The sequence below is a fragment of the Oxyura jamaicensis genome, chromosome 6 (genome assembly GCF_011077185.1).
Source record: "Oxyura jamaicensis isolate SHBP4307 breed ruddy duck chromosome 6, BPBGC_Ojam_1.0, whole genome shotgun sequence".
In the NCBI taxonomy this organism is placed as follows: Eukaryota; Metazoa; Chordata; class Aves; order Anseriformes; family Anatidae; genus Oxyura; species Oxyura jamaicensis.
The window spans coordinates 27,586,794-27,607,106 of NC_048898.1; the positions used below are offsets into that span (position 1 = coordinate 27,586,794).

At 49.8% G+C, this 20,313-nt stretch overlaps 1 protein-coding gene across 5 annotated transcripts in view; it reads right to left on the minus strand.

Moving 5' to 3' along the window:
- Window positions 1-12,101, minus strand: part of AFAP1L2 (actin filament associated protein 1 like 2) — a 60,241-nt gene extending 48,140 nt beyond the window's left edge. For 2 of the 5 annotated variants that reach the window (XM_035330002.1, XM_035330001.1), the window contains exon 1: window positions 11,907-12,099. In XM_035330002.1, the coding sequence (XP_035185893.1) occupies window positions 11,907-11,922 (16 nt within the window). In that variant the 5' untranslated portion in view covers window positions 11,923-12,099. Of the gene's footprint in view, window positions 1-11,906 lie in introns of all 5 variants that reach the window. The other 3 variants (XM_035330006.1, XM_035330005.1, XM_035330003.1) reach the window with 2 other exon arrangements.
- Window positions 12,102-20,313: the final 8,212 nt, after the last annotated feature.

Here is a 20,313-nt window from a genome sequence, read left to right on the forward strand (position 1 = left end):
CAACCACGTTCTCTCCACTTTCCAGCTGCAAGCCTTGAGCTTCTGAATCGTCTCCCAGCACATCTGCACTCACACTTGTACCAGCTGCCAGCCACAGGATGACGCTGTGGGAGGCCAGCAGCTCGCTGCTAAGTATGGGCTGGCAGAGACACCCCTGGGTGTCTCTGGGCGGTTTGGGTTCAGTGTGACAGCAGGTAGTGTGGGCCACTGTGTCTTCACCTTCTCCAGCTCTCACATCACACCATTGGCTGTTCTCTGGCATTGGTGAAAATGGGATTTTAATTTTTTTATTTTTTGGCCATGCCAAGAAAGGAAATTATGTGAGCATTCCACTATATACATCCAGTACTAATAATTCACATCACATCCCTAGAAGTAATGAGACCTCCCAGACCATGGAGCAATCTTGAAGAGACCTGAGGAAAAGTCACATCACTTGGAATATTCAACATCTAAATGGGGAAAATACCAGAGGACACACACTTTCTGTTAAAGTAAATGATTTAAGGACTCTTTTCCCTATATAATCTTCTCTATAGCTGTATAGCTTGGGTTACCTAACCAAGCTACTATTCTATAACCAACCCTGTTACCAGGCAGGGCTACAATGCAGACCAAGGAAATCCTTGCTGCCAGGCAGGTGAAGAACCTGAATATCGTTGGCATCCTGAGCGAGCACACTTGACACTGCATTGCTACCCGACAAACTGGCCCCTCTCCCCAGCACACTGCTCCCACCTCCTTGCCCTCTGGTCTACCAGCAAGCAGAAAAATAGCCTGGCCAAAAGCTAGCTCGCAGCTGCCTGCTAGGAGAGTTAGAAGGACAGCAAATGCCAGAGGTGGTGCAGGCAAGGCAGGGGGATCATAGGGCTGAGGGCAGGGCTGTCCTCCTCAGCAGGAACAACCTGTTGGGTAGGAGATTTCACAAGGCGACCGTGCCAAAGAAGTCTCCATCACCCACTGCACGCAACCACCGAAACCACCAAAGAAGTGTTCTGGAGGCTCCCTTCACACACACACGCACACACACTCGCCCGCAGCCTGCAGAGGACAGCAGCACAGAACAAAACAGGCTAGTGGCTGGATGTTGAACAAAGCTGCACCAGTGACACCTTCCCTAGTGCCAGGACTCACCAGCAGCTTGCTGCCTTGAGCCAGATGTGTTTCACCACGTCCCCAGGATCCCGGCCGCACAACCTGCCGACCCCGGCACCCAGCTCAGGCCACGTGTGCGCTGCGGCCTGCGCAGGGCCCCAGCCCAGGTGCAGCTGTGTTGTTGGGTCAGCTGCGGTGCCACGAAACACAGCTGTGCCGATCTGGGCCCGGACACCTGGCTCCGAATAAAAGCAGCTCAGTAGCGGGAATTGGCCATCCCTGCTCCACACAACTGGAGCTGGCCCTGTGACCGAGCGGGGTCTGACCGCGTCGGCCTCCTCCAGCGAGCTGCAAGTGGTGGCAAAGGAGATGCACCAAGTCAGGGCGAGAAGGCAGCAAACATGGATTGTGGGGTCTGACTGAGGGCCACGAGACCCAGATTTTAATCCTGGCCCCACCTCTGGCTTTAGCTGTGGTGCAGGAATTCTCTCCCCTTCCCTGTTTGTCCACGTTGCTCCCTGTTCCATCTCTGTAGCAGTGATCTTCCCCCACCCCCAGCCCTTTCTGGCTTCAGGAATACTCTTGGCAACCGGCATCAGAAGTGCTTTTTTGTTTCAGAAAAGCATCCACACTTCATTTCAGACATTATGGTTTTCATTTTCACATAATATACACTGTGACTGACGTGTTGAACCCACCATAGCCTAAATCTCAGGGTTTTATTTCTGAATTCAGAATAAAGAAATGCTCCCTGCTACTGACTGAGTCATCTTTTCTAGATCAAAGCTGCTCCTGCTCAAATTGAAACAAAACAATTTGGCATTTGACTCTTTCATCCAGAAGCCAGCTCCGTCTTTGCTAGGCAGCAGTTCCCTTTACATATTTAAAAGGGAATATTTTACTTCCTTCTTGCTGTACCATGGCAGAGCAGGCCTGCGCGTTTGGGAACAACACAGACAAAAAGTGAACATATTAACGAGCGAAGGCAATCTTACAGGCAAGTGCTGAGAGAAAATTTGAAATTCTAGCCCAGAATGTGGGACTAGCAGAAGCTCTCAGGAGCACCGCTTCAGCAGCAGCTGAGGAGGCTTTAGCTCAAAGCCTCTACGATGAAGATGTCAAGCACCAACAGATCAGTGCCGTGCCACAGGCTCCACAGCCCTCAGCACCAGGGTCCCCCAGCCCCGGCTGAGGTCTCAGCAGAGGATTGGGCTGTGTTTGCATACTGCATGTCTCCAGTGTGTTCAAGCCTCCTCACCTTTCCCAGTCCAAGTAATTATGTCTGGAGCAAGGGTGAGCCACACCTGTGCTACGAGCACCCAGAAGCATCAGCATTTCTGCTGGGTGAATGAGCTGCCAGCTCTGCATTCCTTCTCCATCACAGATTGGCTTTTGTTAACTTTAAAGTTCGATTTCCTGATGTGACAAAGCATCTTTATCAGTTGCACTAGAAATGTAGTTAAGTAATGTATCAATAAAAATTGGTTAAACTTTCAGTAAACTTAATGTCTTAGATCCTATCTGATCCTTGTGGTCAGCCTATTGACTATGCTGGAGTGACACCAGGAATGAATTTGGCTTTTCCCACCTCCTCTAGATGTGGGCCAACAGACATTCATGTTTGTCAGGAAAAACAAGAACACATGCTGAAAACAGAGCATTTCCAACAAAAACTCCAGTCCAGCATGGGAACAAAAGCAAACTGAAAAGGTTTTGCAGCTAATCAGGAGTGTCAGCGTGAGGTTGTCTGACCAGAGTTAAATTCTATAAGAATACCTTAAAGAGAGAAGCGGATTACCATGCAGACCAACTCGTTTCTTCATGGGGACCAGCTGGCTGATGTAAGAACATGCAATCTGGAAGTGGCACACAACAGTCCACTTTTTTTTTTTTTTTTTTAAACACAGCTTTGTAATAACACTAGTTTCAAAGAGACACGGTCTTGAAGCCTTCTCCCAGAAGAGCTGCTCTCCATGCTCAACACCTGGTCATGCTCCAGTTTATCCCTGTGGCTCTGAAACTCCTGTGGAGTTGGTACTGACCACCACAAGAATAAAGGAACTACCACAGCTGAAATGATACCAGCAGCAAATGAAAGCACACAGCACCAAAGGGGGATGCCATTATTTAAGCCAAAGAATTGAAGGAAGGGTGACGTAGCCAGCCCAGTGAAACATGGAAGTTAAATCCCGTGCCGTTTAACGCAGGGTTTCGGCCAGAGGCAATCCTCTCCTGGGGTGCTGCCCCAGGACTTGGCTGCAGCTGAGCTCCCTTCCTGCGGCACCCGGGTCTCCCGCCCGGGCACTGCCCACAGCTTGCTGCACGCGGTCGGAGCAGTACAGGAAAGCTGCCATTGCTTTTTCAGTTTAAGAGGCTCAGAGAGCTTTCAGAATTACAAATAAATCACGCTGCTGTTGGGAATGCTGAGGCTCCCGGGTCTAGAAAGCATTTGCTTCTCTTCTCAGCCAGACATGGGAATTCAGGCTTCATAACGTATGAGTTTCGATTGCCATTTCGTTTCCCCCCAGCCCGCCAACTCCCACTTCAATTTCCAGAAATAGACCTCTTCTGCACTCAAAGAGCATCTGCTTGAGCAACCCGAGCTGAAAACTATGCTCACTGAAGTCATCTAGCACAAAGTGCTAACAGACACAGACCTGAAGAAACCGCATCCTCACCCAGGTCTGCTCTGCTTCGTGTATTGCTAGGTTGTACTGGCTCAGCATAAGTCGAGGTAGCCCATTTAAATCCATTTGATTGGTATTTTGGCATATGCAGGTGATTAAAGCAAGAGCCTGCTGTGCTGAAACTGGGACTAGCTGCCACAATCCAAGCGCTCAGATGACAGACTGCATTAACCGCGTCTCAATATCTAGATCAGGATCAGTGACAGAATTACGATTCAAAGTCCCAGAAATCAAGAGTGAAGCTTCGCATAATAAACACACTTCAAGTCTGATTTACAAGAATTGGGGAAGTTTCCTAGAACTAGACTCTGCAGTTCAACCACATTCAGATACAAGCCAAGCCGCGCTGGATACATTAATGACACTCAGGTTACAGGGTCCCAATGCATAGCTCAGCATTAGGGCAACCAGCACCAAACAAGCCACTAGCGCCTTTCAGCACCTGAAAGATAACCTAATTTCACCAAGGAGAGTCTTCTCCTTGCCAGAGGAAGAACTCCAAAGCTGCAGCAGCAGAATTAAACTGTCATGGCACCGAGGCAAATGGGTAACATCATCAGCCAGCAGTGCTCATTAGAGAGTTGAAAGCCACTAGGCATGCATGTGTATCCTTTAATAGGACTGGATAAGATGGGACAAGGTGAAAGCAGTAGTGAACCTGTGCTAATACAAAATAACACTGTGCTTAACAGAAGAGTAAATCACTTACAAGCACTGCTTTGCTAAATGGTGTGGTAGCAGACTTCCATTTTGCATTATTAAGAAGAAACATGGCCTGTTGGGTTTGTGTTAAGGTGAGTGCACGTCTGCTGTGAGCCTCAGAGAATATTTGGGTTGTGCCTTTTCAGCACGCTCTTAGGCAGCTCCTCATCCCACACAGCCCTTGCCCTGCGACAACGTGGGTCCTTGTTAGCCGAAAAGCTACACCCTTGCTTGGCACACAGAAGGGGGACTGTATTATTAACTGCTCAGCGCTATGATAGGTTAGGTTGTAGACAGAACCCAGTAATGTGTAATTAGGGCTATCACAAGTCAGTCCTCATGCTTTCCCATAGCTCATAGGATAGCCAAGAGAGGCATTGCAAGATGAGATGGCAGGGTGCAGGAGCACGTGAGGGGTGGCTCTGCAGAGATAACTTGTTGCAGAGGCCCCTGGCTTTCAGAGGTACCATGGCTGTATGAGGCTGAGCATCACCAGCAACAGAAGTGGGCTCTGACTGTTGCACAGGGAACCAAGACAGATGTAGGGATCGCAAGCACCAGGATGAGGGAAAACCCAAAATACCCAGAAGTCACACACACAGAGCTCACGGGTGACTGAGCACAGCTCTGGGATACTCATGACTGTCTGTCTAAGAGAAGGGTGAGGGTGCTGAGCTCCAAAAGCCCATGCGGCACTGATTACACTTGCAGCCCCAGGCACCAAGCACTACATGCCCCAGATCACACAAACCACCTGCACGGCTTGAGAAGCCCAGGAGGAAGAGCACATAGCCACAGCACTGCCCAGCGGACACAAGACCCCAGCAGCAGCAGACAGCGGAGCAGGAGCCAGCCCGCAGCCTGCTCTCACTGGTCTGGGGCCAGGGCAGGACGGCACGTGGCCCTCCAGGAGCAGCAAGGTCTGCCTGGTCCATCTGTGTCACACCTCCACTCTGAGCCACCTCACGCAGTTTCACACGTAGCTCGTAGTCTTTGTGTTCTACACTTCTCCCCTTGTTACCCACCATGAGAGGAAGGAATATAGCCACAAGGTCATCAAACAAGTTCTCAGCACTTCGGTCTCCTAACCCAGTTTCATAGGCACAGTCCCAGGCACCACTCACAACAAGCAGACAGCTTCTACGACGCACACAAAAACACTTTTTTAAAAAAAAAAAAAAATATAAGAAATAAAAGCTGCTTTCACCCACAAGCACATGAACACATCCTGAATTCCTAACAGGCACCAAAACATGGCTGTGGTTAGATGAGGGGATGCTACATCCCACCCCTCAACCCAGCTAACTGCAGTAAGGTAAAGAGAGCTCTGCTGCTTTGTAGATGGAGCCCCATCAGTCCAAACAGTTCTCTTCTCATGCGAGGAGGCTTTAACATACCTCATCAGCTGCCAAGATCAGGCTATCCTATAGCAGATGTGGAACAGTACATTATAATCCCAGCTCTCTGCTGGATTCTGTATACCCCAGGGCAATGGAGAAGTCTGAGAAGCATGACAATAAAACCAGCAGAAGTTCCCAGCGTTCAAGACTACCAGGCACATTTTTAGAGGCTGCAATAAAATGCAAAATATCCTTGAAGACACCAGATTCAAACAGAGGAGGCAGGACACACTCCCCAGCCAAGTAGCAGGGATAATGCTGCTGATGGGATGAGGGGACAGATGGCCTCCAGCTGTCACAAGCCGCTGCAGAAGCCTGGCCTTGCCACATCTCAACTTTTGCGGCCCAAATTTCTGCATTTGCAATCCTTTACTGCTGCAGGTGGTGGCCACCCAACCACTGCGATCACTTGCCCATTACCAGCAGGCACCAAAGAGCATCTCTGCGTTAGCGCAGATTTCAGCTCATTCTCAGTGGGACCATCAGAAGCCGGAGCCTTTGGCATGGGGACTGACCGGCCGCGTGCACTGGCTTGTTCCACACAAATGACAAATTAATGGTGCTACTGGAAGCCAGTGGGGCTGCAGCTGGCCGGGTCACATTCCTCGGAAGAAAGCTCCCCATTTCAAACGTGCTTGTGGAGAGACACTCAGCTGAAGCCACTAGTGGCATTGCAAAACCCTTGTGCAACTCACGTTCTCTGTAAGCCAGCTCTTTCTTCCCAAGCCTTAATAGTTCTCGTGCTTTGCAGTGATAAATAACGATGATGCGATCTGCAGAGTGACTTTGGATCAGAGATTTGTTTGCAGATATCTTATCTCAGCCCACAGGAGCCTGTGCACACACTTCCCCTCGCCACCTGCCTCGGTGCAGACGCAAGCTCCGGGAAGGAGATCGCCTCATCGCAGCAGCCTGAACCCTGCTCCCCACTGAGCTCAGTTCAGGAGGGAAGGGCTCAAGCCACAACTCAGGCATGAACTGCAAAAATCTCCTGGCTTGGGCCCACCTCGGTCCAAGCACTGCTGCCAAAGCGTTATGCAAACATCTTCAAAAGGCATCCAAGCTGCTTAACAGCCCACCTCTACACTCCAAACTTCACACTGACTCCAAAAAAAAAAAAAAATCACCTAGATCCATTAATTATTAGCGAGATGGGGAGTCTAAAGATATTTTCAAAAAGAAAGTCTCCCTAGTCACACGAGCGAGTGGAAAACCACGTGCATCACTCCTGTGCTGGGGGCGGCGACTGCTCCTGGTTATCTCAGGAGGAGACTCGAATTCCTACACACACAAACAAGAAGCCCACAGGCTGAACGGCCAGCCGGGGCTTGTGGATCTCCCTTTCCCAGGCTCGTTGTAAGCCTTGCACTACACTTTTATCCTAAGCGGATCCAAAGGAGGAAAAAAAAAAAAAAGACATCACAAAAACCTTTATGCAAGACAGAGCACAGTTCACCAAAGGGGAGGAAATACTGGCTTTTATTAAATCACAAGTGGCAAGTATGTACATTATGTGGGAGTTTCAGGCTGATCCTATAATTCTGAGATATTTACTTCCAGACAGAGCTGTTTATAACTGAAGACAATGTTGCCATACACCAAACCATCCTCAGATGTGCTTTCTATGGAATTTTGCCCACGAAAAAAGGCAATAGGTCAGTGGGAAAAGAGGGGAAAAAAGTACTTCAGTGAGTGCTGACCCTTGTGTTTAGAACTTCAGGCCAGACGAGCGCAGTTCCCAGGCCTCCCCCCGCAGCATCCTGCCACACCACGGTCCCGCTGCCAGGGGACCCCAGGGCAGCAGCAAAGCCAAGGCCCCTGCCTGCAGGAGCTGCCACACGCACCTCTGTCACTGATACCTCTCCCATGCCATCCTGAGCCAGCAGCCATGAGCTAACCCATGCCAGGCATTAGCCCTGGTGATTTTCCTCAGCCTTGGTGCCTTCTGGCCCCAGCTGCAGCCTTGCTGGGTCGCTGTGGGGCCGGTCACTCCCCCAACGCGGCCCTGCTGAAGGGTGCCTTCAGGCTTCTGGCCGGCTTCTGCAGCTTGAGTTTGCTTCAGATTCCCCCCTCCACACCCCATCTTCCTGAAGCTCTGCTACCTGTAATCAACTATATTTATCTTTTAAAACATTTATGGGAACTTCAGCCCAGAAACGAGCAGTGCTGGCACCTGCATCTCCTTAGGGCAAGGCCACATCAGCAATGGCTCAGATCCACGTTGACAGACTGTGGCAGTGACCACACCAGCCTGTCTTCCCCGCTGACCTGAGAGCAGCGAGGAGGTGACTCAACCTCCAAGGCGAAGTAAACACCACCAGGCAGGTCAGCAGAGCGGCTCGGTGACTGCGGCACCCCAGTCAACACACTGGCTCTGGGCCTGTGCTTCAGCAAGGAGTGCCTACGGCCCAGGTGCTCATGCTCCACATCATCGTTAGTCACAGATGCACGTCTGAGTTTTGGTTCTCCAAGGTGTCCCCTACAGCCCTGGTCTCTCTGGTTGCTACTGCCTGAAGATACACTTGCCTGCCTCAGAGGACTTCTTGCCTTTCCGGAGGGGAAAGCAGGCTATTTGGAGGCTCATAGGAAGTTCCCAAGAGAACAACATAGGCACTCCCAGTGCTGCAGGTTTTCGATGGAAGTGATCAGTGAAAGCCCCCGAACACTGAATTCCTTCACAGGGAGCCTCTGGTGCCCTTGCCAGGCACAGCACACACACAGATGGCTTCAGGAGCAGTGAAGGTGTGCAGAGGGGCAAGAACTGCCCCATACACAAAAAGAAACAGCACACCACAAAAACAAGGCCCCGTGCCTTGCCAGGAGCACCCCAGAAGTGGGCACCCAAAGCTGCAGTGCTGGTGAGCACTGCCAGCTTCGGGAGCAGGATCCAGGCAATTCTGTGAACAGTGCCAGCAGGGCACAGATACCACAGCAGCATGACTGAGGGGGTTCTGCGTTCAGAAATGCAACTGGGCTAGAAATATACTGGCACGGGTGACAGTGTGCAGGATGGCGTGGCTGCATGGACAGGGTAGATGTATAATTGAGACAGGCTGTGGTTTCAGTCACAGAAAAAGACTTCATCTCCTAAATCTGTGCTGAAAATGACTGCATCCCTGCCTTCTGCTCCCAGAGCCCATTTCCTTCTCCAAAACCCACCAGGGTCACTCTCACAGAAGTGAGAGATAACATATCTTACAGCATTACACAGGACATTAATTTCCATTTCAAAGGAGACTCAGCACAGCAGTTGAAAATTGCACTGGATTTGGTACAGCACAGCTCACTGCCCTGTTTTCTCCAGTTGCCAATTGCACCAAGGCAATTAGCTAAACACAACAGCTGTGATGGTGCTCAGCTGAGGATAAACCACATATGTTTATATAGAGCCCAGATATGAATCAATGCAATTCTGATTAACAAGGGTTTATAAAGGGCCTCAGAATGTCACCAGGACTCTTACTCTCCTCTCTGCTTTACAGTTCATCCCAAGCATATCTCCTTGCGTTTGCAGGAACTTGTTAAAAAGAACATATGCACTAGGTCCCAAGCAGGCCCACGCCCCATTCCCCTCCCAGTTGAAACACGCTAATGAGCAAGCAAACACCTCATCTTTCTACCAACTCTCTATTTTAATCCTCATCTACACTAAATGCTTGGCTTCTGGTAACAAGTCAAGCTCTCCTCTGCAGAGGAAGGAGCATGTCCCCTTAGAGGAGCACTGCAAGCACTCGCAGTGCCCCACAGAGCCCTGGCAGACCCTCAGATGAAGAGGAATACAAAGCTAGTGTCTTTCCTCAACAGAGACTGTAATACAAGAGTGCTAAACACCTTTCTTTGAAAGTCGGGGCTGCAAGTCGCACTGATTTCCATTACAGAGCTCTACCGCATTAAAAATACAATAATAACCTAACAAACCTCTCAAGGCTCATATCATTTGAGAAAACGCTCTTTGCTGCAGACTGGCAAAAAAAAAATAAAAAAATAAAAAAATTCTGCCACACACCAAGATCATCTTTCAGAGCCTTAGTATCCTAACAAGTGTCAAGAGAGTTTCTTCCCATGAAGCTGGCCCTGCATCCCCATCTGCAGAGGGCTGGGAAAGGAAACCCATTCCCAGGAGAGCTCCACAGCCCCTCCTTCACTCCCACCATGTGCGTCCAAGTGCCTAAGCCCTTCCCGCAGTGCAGGTGCCACCCTGCAGGCTGACAGGGCACCTGAATCCTGCGGCTGCTCTGGGAGCAGGAGGGAAAGACACCTCCCATGTGTGCCAGGCTACGGCCAGGACCAGAACACGTCCCCGCCTGCATTTAAAGGAAATAAGCATTGCTGTTTGCAGATGCTCACAGCCTGTGCTTCTTAAGTAATAGGAAAGGCCTTAGAGTCAAATGCCTCCCCCTAACAGCAGTTTATTGCTTAACAGTGTCCTTCAACTCCATCCACCCTAGGTGGACTGTCCTACAGGAACAGGCACTGCCCCTCGTGCTCATCAGTAACCCCTCACTCAGCTGCTTCCTCCACCTGCTCCGCAGGGCTCCCAGCTCCCACATGCTATCCCCCTGGGACTGCACAGCTCAGGATGTCTCCCTGCCCTCATCAGCACCTGCTGGTCCCACACCTGCCCATTCGTTACCCATAGCACAGAAAGCACTGGCGAGCCTCTGCCATCAGTTGCTCTTGCTATTCATTACACACATGCAGAACACATCCCACTGCTCTGAGGGAGCAGCGTGCATATTTAAGAAGACAATATACAAAACATAGCTGAATCTTAATGAATCCACTGCTTTGCCACGAGAACTGAATGGCACTGTGCAGACCCTGCCAGAAAAAAAAAAAAAAAAAAAGGGAAAGGAAAAAAAAAGCTACACAATATTTGGCTTGTGATATGATCTTTAACATCACTTAAGCAGTACATCACTACTGTGCCTATCAGGCCTCTAAAGCATCAATTGTAAGTAAGAAACAAATCAAAATGCAACAGGAGATACAGAACCAGCTGTGTCAGAACACTGCATTACTTGCATAGCGGAGTCAGAGAACACAGTCCTGGCAAAAAGTAACTTCCCACAGTATGATACCTTGGTGTATCAGGTCCCCACCACAGAAGGATTAGGGAACAAGGGCTATTAATTTGAATACATCTGCTGAGATCTAACCACACCTGGGCAGTTTGAGGGTAACGAGTCCAGGCAGGGTCAGGCAGAAACATATTTGCTGAGCTCTATGCTCCATTCTGAAGCATTCAGGCAGCCCAAGGAGGGCAGTGGCTATGAGCAGAACCCCATTTCCTCACAACAGGTAAAGCTGTACTGAAGACTTGTTCGGTACAGTGCAAGCGCTGGAATCACCTCCTCTGGGGGAGACTTTTACAAGCCAGCAGCACCAAAATCGCAGAGCACCCCAGGCTTGGGCACTTCACCGGCCTCCCTCCCTCCTCCTCCTCCTCCTCCGCTCCCTGGAGCGGTTCCCCGGCGCTGCCCGCATTGCTGCGGGGCTCGGCCGAGCCGTTCCCAGCCGCTGTTGACCCCCAGGGGCAGCGGGGAGGCCGGGACCCTGCCCTCCTTCCAGCCCGATTTGCATTCAGAAACCAGCACACCGATGTCGCGTCTGGGAGGGCAGGAAGTCTGTGCCGACGGGCAATTTAGGAAGAAAAAGCGGAGCAACCTTCGGCAAATCCAGGGGCTGCAGCAAACGAGCCACGGCGCTGCTCCCCGGCCCCGAGGGGGAGCCCCCGCGGTCCCCGCCGCTCCCTGCCCGGGGCAGGTGCCCGGGGAGCCGCAGCTCCGCGCCCCCCGCCCCGACTCCCTGCGGGACTCGCCCCGCTCCCATCCCCGCCCCACTCGCAGGGCTCGGCTCCCCGCGGAGCTGCCTGCCACCCCCACGCGCGGACACCCCCCTCCACCGCGGTTTCTCCACAAATGAACACAGCGACCCCCCCATTTCCCCAAAGCCCCTTCCCCACCACCGCCCGAGCAGGGGAGCGCGGCGGGTCGCGGACACGCGTGGCGCCCCCCCTCACCTCTGCATTTCTCCATGAGGGCTGCGGGACACGGCGCTGCCTCCGCTCCGCTCCGCACCGCTCCCGCCCCTCCGCCGCCGGCGCCGGATCCCAGCCCGGGCCGCCCCCTCCCCGCCCCTCTCCGCCCCGCGGCCGGGGCTCCGCTGTGGGCACGGACAGCCGGCAACCTGCGGCCGCCGAGGGCACCGGGAGCCGGGAACGGCCCCAGGGGCACGGCGCTGCCCCGCCCCGCCGCGCCGCGCCCGGCTCGTCCCGGGGGATTCCCCCGCCCGCGGTTCCGGCGGAGCTTTTCTCGGCAGAGCTCCGCAGGCAGGGCGAGCGGGAGTCGGGTCCGGCCTGGGTACGAGGGCGATGTGCCGTTCGTGAGGCCGGCGTCGTGGAGGCGCTGCAGGAATGTGACGCTTCTGTCAGGAATGGGAGCGTTAGGGGCCCGCACAAGAAGGACGTGGAGATGTTGGAGATGGAGTGAAGGTTCCTGCGGCAACTTACAGCAGTCTTCCAGTACCTAAAAGGGGATGCAGGAAAGCTAGGAAGGGGCTCTTTGTCAGGGAGTGTAGTGGTAGGACAAGGGGTAATGGCTTTAAACTAAAAGAGGGACTGAAGGATGCCACTGAAGGATGAGGGTGACACCAAGGCCATATTCTTCTGAGGTTGGCCTTGACCCTCAAGGGACTCACAGGCTTTGGGGCTTGGGCCTTGCTTAGCACTTTAAGTGTGGGCAGGAAGACAGTGGTGTAGCCCGCGATGGAAACATACCTCTTCTTGCAGAGACCTGTTTCCACTATGGGGCAGGTGGGTGGGCTCTCCAAACCATACAGCTCCTTGCACCTTTGCTCGGCTCTGCAAGCCTATCTCTGAGGTGCACACACATGTCTGAAGAGCCTGATGTGCTCAGAGATGTTCATTTCCACTTCAGTTGAGTAAAATGGGGGGGGGGGGGGGGGGGAGCATCGTCACTTCTGTGCTTGCTGTACCATGGAGTCAGCAAGCAGAGGGCAGTGAGTTGGGCAAAGGCCAACAGGAGGCTCACAGAACCCCCATTTCCCAGCCTGCCTGGGTCCCTGCATGCCCCTCCTGCCCCCACCCTCCAAGGCTGTGCTTGCTGGCGGTGACATCTCATGGGGCATCTGTGTCAGGTGGAACCGCAAAGCGGCTTTTACCGCATGGAAATGTCCCCAGTGAGAACAAGTTTTGATAAAGGGCTATTGCTGCTCAAGGAAGCTGAAGGTGGAGCACATCCCGTCTCTTGCTAGTACACAACCACCACACAAATGTAGAGGCAAGCCAAGTGCCTGAGCCATCAGATCCAGCAGCCTCTGATGACTGGAGGAAAAACAGGTTAAATAAACACATCCGTCACTAGGAATACTTCTCTTACAGCCCTTTCCAGCAAATTCTTAGCTGCAGTTTTCAGAATCTAGCGGTGTGGCCCTGATTTTGCAAACTTTTAAAGCTGCCTGTACCTCAAAGCAGGTGAGTAGTCATTCTGAACTCAGCATCCCTAGCTAAGGATAATAACAGTTAAACAAACTAATTAAAGATTATCTGAAACATCAAGACATCAGATACCTGAGATTCCTGTCTTCAGGCCCCAGCAGCTTTATATCCCCTGCTTGTCCCTTGCGTTCCCCTCCTGGCCATGATAAGGGAACACTGGTGCCCCAGGACTGCTGGCCAGGCCCATGGTAATTGATGGGGTAGTGACAACGAACATAATGGCAGAGGATATAAATTCTTCCTGTTTGTCCCCTTCCTCTTGCAGTGTAAACTACCTACCTAGTATACTTCAGAACACCCTTTTTCTTTTTTTTTTCTTTTTTTTTTCTTTTTTTTTTTTATTTTTATTTCAAACAGGATGTTGTATTCCAGGGTTTAATAAAACTGGGAAATGTACAGACCCTGCTTAGTGCAAGGAGCTAATACTCCTAGTGTTGGTGCTGAAATCAGAGTTTGCTGCTTTGTCCAGGCAGAGCAAATACTTGTGTGCTGGTTTTCATGATGGAGCTCCTTGGAGCCAATAATATAACATCCATCTACATGTGTATCCATGTATTTCTTGCTTTTTTCCTCCTTATTATTAGTGGCAATTGCAGACATCCATAATAGGCTTCTGCCTCTTTGCAGGGGAGATAATTCATGTGGTAAATGCCATTGCCAGGTGACTTGCTGCAGTGCTCTGTGACAAATCCCAGCAATCTGCTCAGGAACACAAGCCTCAACCCAGCTTCTTTCCCCAGAGGTAACATTTGTGGGTGCTTTACAGCAGACCTGACCTGTCCCCGCTTCCAGGAAAGCACTGCCAGGGCTCAGGCAGTGAAGAAAGGGACAGAAGCAGCAGGAGGCAGACCCATCACTGTCTGGGATAGCGTAACTGATGCAAGCAAAGCTACTTGGTGGAAGAGGAGCGAGTACTCGGAGAACAGGACATGAATCCTTCACTTCAGGAGATTTTCAAGCATGCTGACTATGGGTATGCCTTTTGAGGTCTTCTTATTTCCCTGTTAAGCACCTTATGATTCTGGCCATAAAAGAGATGGCCAAATTCTTCCCCAGCTTCAACAGGCCTAACACTGGTGTTGCTCTGCTGACTTCTGCCCAGCCAGTTCTGACTTTTTCCAACGAAAGGCAAGACAATCAGACTTAACACAAACAAATAATGATAATAATAATAATAAAAAAAGCTGTTCAGCTGCTCAGCTATACAAAAACTTCATGGCTGATACATTCCAGCAATGTTTTGGATTCCCTCAGACATTAACTGTTTCAAAAGAGCGTAGCTGGGAAGAGAGTGGCTGGAGGGATGGGGGGATTTCCCATTAAGGACAGCAGGACCAGATGTCTTTTTGATGAGCTTCTCTTGGCTTCCTATTCTTTGACATTTCCTTTGCAGTTGTTGAGTCCAAACAGTTTCTAGAACAAATTAGAGAGAGCTCTAACAGCGTGGATGACTTTCTCTCCCTGATAGAGTACCTACCTCTGGCCAAAGTATGAGACATGCTGACTGGACAGTGTTCTGAACTGCCTGGGCATTTATTCATCCTGGAGCCATTCCTTCGTCACACTTATTTGCCACTTCAGACCCATGTTTCCCTCCAGAGAAGCCCCTCAGCTTTCCTTTGGCAGTTTTCAATACCAGTAAAAGAACTAAAAAACATTCTTTTTTCTACTCCAAACTCCATATGGGCATGCTCCCACCAGCAGACCTCATTGGTATCAATACACTGCATTTCAGCATATAATGCTCACAGTCACCATGGGACATGTCTTTCAGCTTCCTAAGAGTTTCTGATACAGGTTTCTGACATGTAATTAGCCATGGTTCTAGTTTTTGAGGGGATGGGATAGGCAGTCAGGGCCTTCAGTGGACCAAATGTTACAAATCTCATCCACATGGGTTTTATTGGTAAACCAATATGGAGTAATCTCTCTCTTAAGTTGTTACAAAAAACCTGTGTAGACTATCATGCTGTCAGTGGAGGACTTGCCTCGACAGAGATGACCTCTTGGCATCTTTCAGCACCACTAAAACTTACCCAGGCGAGAGGAAAAACTGGTTTTATCAAAATATGGGAAACGTTAATTTTTACATCTTGCTACATTTTCATTAGGATCGTCTAAAGCCTCTTCCATCATCACCACAACCTGTGGTCTGATGTCAACTGTGAGCTCACAGAAGGCTATTTATTCTGGCATTTTCCCAAAAAGGAGGTTTTCTTTTTCAGCCCGCAGCTTCTATTGAGGCCTTAACCACTTCCACCAAGCCAAAATCAATAAGTAGAACACGCGTCAGAGGTCAGCGCTGCTGAAGTGGGAAAATTAAAAACAAAACAAAACAAACAAACAAAAAACAGAACCTGATTTCCTACAGGAGAGCACCAACAAACTGAAATTTCTTCCAGCCATGGCTAAGTACTACGGAGGAGCCGCCATGCCTGCTAATAATACTAGATCTCAGGGTATGTCAAACTACCTGACAAAAAGGAAGCAACCACGCGGTAGCAGATCTCATCTGTATCATTCAAATCTCCCATTTTTATTTATTTATTTTTCCTGTGAAAGGAGACTTTAATTAAGAGTCAAGAAGTCAGGCTCAGTAAATACCAAAAGAGCTCTTTCCCTTTTCCCACGTAGACCAGCAGAATTGAATTTCTTCTGCCTTCCCTGCTATCATTAAGTATTCTGTTTAAATAGGCCAGCTTCATGCCATCCATAATGAAGTTATAGTGTATTGCTCTGTTATGAAGGATGAAGCTGTTGTGTCCTACGGGGAGAAAAATCGCTGTAATCCAACTTTCCTTTTGAAAAGGCCTAATGTATCCACATGAGATCTTCTGGCAGAGACAACTGAGAGAATATAAATAGAAGCTTAAAAGAAGAAGGAGGGGAAGGGGAAAATAACTCCAGCAGGGCTGAGTAGCTGAAATTCACAATTTAATAGGAAGATGGATGACTGAAGAGCCTGTTCTGTGACACAATTAGGACTTTATGTAGGCCTTTTTCAATTATTTGTAGCTGACAAAATATCACACAAAGGCTGTTTCACACTGCAGGCCAGGTGCCCAGAAATGTGTGTTTTTTTGGAGGGGGGTTGGACTGGGAGTGCCGCCCAGGGGCACAGGCCATGAGGGTCGCCACTGGTGAAGCTGGGAGATGGCGTGCGTCACCCCATGCACAAGTGGCAGGAGCCAGGAGTGTTCCACGGTGCCTGAGGGCCCTGGACACCCAAGCCCTGCCTGGTCTGTCTTTCTCTGAGGAGCACAGGGCTGCAGCCGCCATCCCCAGGCCCCAGCAGCTGCAGGGTTGGAGGTGACCATATGAGCGTGTGTGTCCGCCTCAGGCTGTAGCTCTCCTGTCCTCCCCTCAAGCAGATGCACTGAGGTGATATGTGGGTTTTTACTACAGGATGAGGTTTCTGCTAAAGGGTAGTTCTCAGGACCGAAGTTATAGCTAGAGGTCTTGTCTCAGGGCTTTTCTGGTACAGGTTCTGTCCTCCAGATTCTCACTGGCCGCCCACCAAACACTATTTTTGTGTATTCTTGTGGCATTTCCTTTCTCATCGAAAAGTTAGCTACCACAGCTCAACCTTCAAGAAGGCTGCTTGAAATAACCTGAATAGCTTTGCATGCAGCTGCTCCAGTGCTGCAGCTGAAGATGCTGACATCCAGCAGAGGAGCGGTGGTGAGATGTAATGGCTTTAGCATCTCCCATGAGACCTGCAGATCTTATCAAACCTTCATGCTTTAAGTGCCTTTAATTTGTTTCGGTTTACTTCAATACCTCAGTGAGATCATCTGACCAAGGACATTTCATTTCAGGCTGAAAATGCCCAGAGGGAAGTGGGCTAGCAACTTTAGTTAAGTTTGGATGAGCTTCCCTGGGTGTCCCCATGAGGTGAAGGCCGAGTGGCAGCCTGGGGCCTGCAGAGGGGTAAATCCTGCTGGGGCAGAGCTCCCCGTCCTTGGTGTCAGCACCAGGGCCACGTTGGCTGCATACTGACCCCAAAAGCTTGCTGGTACAACTGAACCTGACTCCACTTTTCCTCACAGGGTCAGTTTTTGAGCTGGTTTGTGCACTTGATCAGGTGGCTGCTCGGCCTGCCCCAGTGGCCGTGTTGTTGTCGCTGGAACTGGTAAAACACGGGGAAGCTCTCCTTGGGTCTTCTGCTGGGATCGTTCCATGGGCAGAAGGAGCACAAATGTACTTTTCAGGAAGTGGAACAATTGATCAGCTATGGAAAAAACAGATCTTGAATGCCAAGCATTGGCAGCAAGGTTGGCATGTTGCAGTGGTGTGCTTGGGGCTGCCTGTGTGCATTGACAGATCTTGTTTATGATCCAGTATTTTTGGTCCTCAACAGACATGCCAGTTACCTACTTTTCTCTCTCTCTCTCTCTTTTTTTTTTTTTTTTTTCCCACAAAACTAGCCAGTAAATTACATTTTATTTTATTTTATTTTTTTTTCAGTTGTGTGAGGAGGTAGGGGGAACACTGTAAGCCACATGAAAACAAAACACACACGATTCCAAATATCTGGCCTCCTTCCTCCCACAGTATCTGTACTCTTAAATGCATCGTTACTAAGGGAATTATTAATGTAGTCACATCAATAAATCTTACTTAAAAGTCCTTTATATTGAAGTCATCATTCATCTAGCTGGGACTCCTCTGTAAATGATAATTAGGGTAAGAGCTAACTGAGATACCACAGAGTTTGCTCCTGGCAGTCATTTAACATCCAGCATGGTATCAAGGCAGTAAAGTAGGCATTTCTCAGCAGCAGTTCATTCATTGTAAAACTTGTTTTGATTATTAGCTTGTCTCCTGTTTCACAGCAAACACTTCGGTTCACATAAAGACCTCAAAGCATCAATGTCAATGAATTCCTTGAATGGACTCAGCTGCGTTTTGTTTGCTCTACAGTATGTAGCCATGTCCAGAAGAGTCAGCCAACACGGAGCACTATTTCAGGCAGTCTGACTGGGCTCATCCTGAAAAGGGTTGGTTCTACAAGCAACTCTTCTCTCCAAAACCTGGTGCTATGGGGGCTGGGATATCCCAAATGATGACACGCTTCTTAATGACTGCTTAATAACAGAAGGTGTGAATGTGCTGCTGGAACCACAGCGCGAAGGGAGGGTTATCACCTCTGTCACCGAATCAAGACTAATTTCATGACATAACATGTCCAATATCCCTCACAACTCAGAGTATTCTGCTCTAATGCTCTTCGTACCCCATTGCCCACTTGTGCCTACCCCATCTTGTGTGTAAGTACAACTGTTTTGTGAGGCCACTGCATTCACCAAAGGAGGGAACTGACTCCATTAAAAAAAAAAAAAAAAAAAAGTATGGAAAAAATAAGAAGTAAAAAATGTTTTCTTAAGCAGGATCAGTTCCCGAATGTCAGGGAGAGCAACCCCACAAGCAGTCATGCTGACATATCTGATGGCAGGAAGGAGCTGTGAGGCCGTGGGAATACCTTGAGCTGGCTGAGCAGCCCAGTCCTTCGCCTTATGGAAACTGCAGCCTGAGGAGGGACGGCTCTGTGCTGCTTTCCTGCTGCCTCGTTCTTCCTTTCCCCCCAGCCCATGGGCCCCCATCACTACCATGGCTACGTCCAGTCTGGGACGTACATTTTAATCTGCAGTGTGTATACAAAAGAGAACTGGAAGCAGTGGCTGTCTGAGACCCACCTGACCCTTGGACGTACAGCAAGCTTCCTGTTCCAGGGCTGCCGGCTCTTTAATCTCCAAGTCCTTAAAAATACAAGCGAGCCTATGTGAAAAAATGCTTTGTAATGGGAACTCCTGGAACAACTTCCCTCTCTCGCCCTCTCACTGAGCCATAGAAAACAGTAAATATCTCTCCCAAGAGTCCTTTCTTACAATAGAAAAATGGCAGGCCAGATTGAAGTTTCATTTCCCAGCCTCAGACTCAGCAGTGGACAGCACAAAAGCTACAGAAAAAAAAAAAAAAAAAAAAAAAAAAAAAAAAAAAAAAAAGGCAGGGAAAAAAAATGCTCTTGTTCATTCAGAGTGAGAGAGATTTTTGGTGGGGAGCGAGCTTCTTGTGACAGCAGAGCAAGCCACACTTGGGAACTGGGTTTCTCTTTTTGCAGGAGGAAGTGGTCTTGGACTATATACTTGACAGCAAATTAGCACTGACATTTGACTTGTTTTGATCTGAGCTATTTACAGTGGTTTTATCTGTGTATTTTTGACATGCTGTGAAGATTCCCATTGCCAGATGCCTCGCGATGGCTGTAGGATGCAGCGCATTCCTCAGCCATTACTCAGGGGTCATAAACCTCACATTATTTGTGGGGAGGAGGGAACAGGGAAAAATGGTCTAACAAATGAAAAGAAAAAGAGAAACCTGGGACTTAGATTTCATTGGGCTTGTACATTTAACTGGAGAGAAATTAAAAAATGCAATTAGGGTGACTGCCCCTGTTACGCTGTGGAGCCGATGACCGGACCAGAGCCTTGTGTACTTGCTCTGTGCACAGGAGATGTTCATGGAGATGAAATTCCCAACCACTATGGACTAAGCCAGATTGAAACAGAGCAACTGCTCCCTCACCCTGCTGGGTCCAAGGCCCCACTGGGGGCTGCTGCTCAGGACCTCCAGAGCCTGGGCTGGCCAGAGGCATTCTAGGGCTGGCAGACAGTAACTGTTGTTCTGCTGCTACAAGGAAGGAGCTGAGACCTGGGAAGTGGAGTTTTCATGACTAAATGAGACATTTGAAATGAAGACTTTCTTTTCTAGGTGCCTGGGGCTGCAGGGTGGCAGGCAGGGAATGGGGTCCTGCCCTGCAGAGCAGTGGGGGAAACATCTCCTGGATGTCAGGTGTGGAAGAGAATACAGGGAACAAATTACCTGCAGGGCACAAATCCTGATGCTGCAG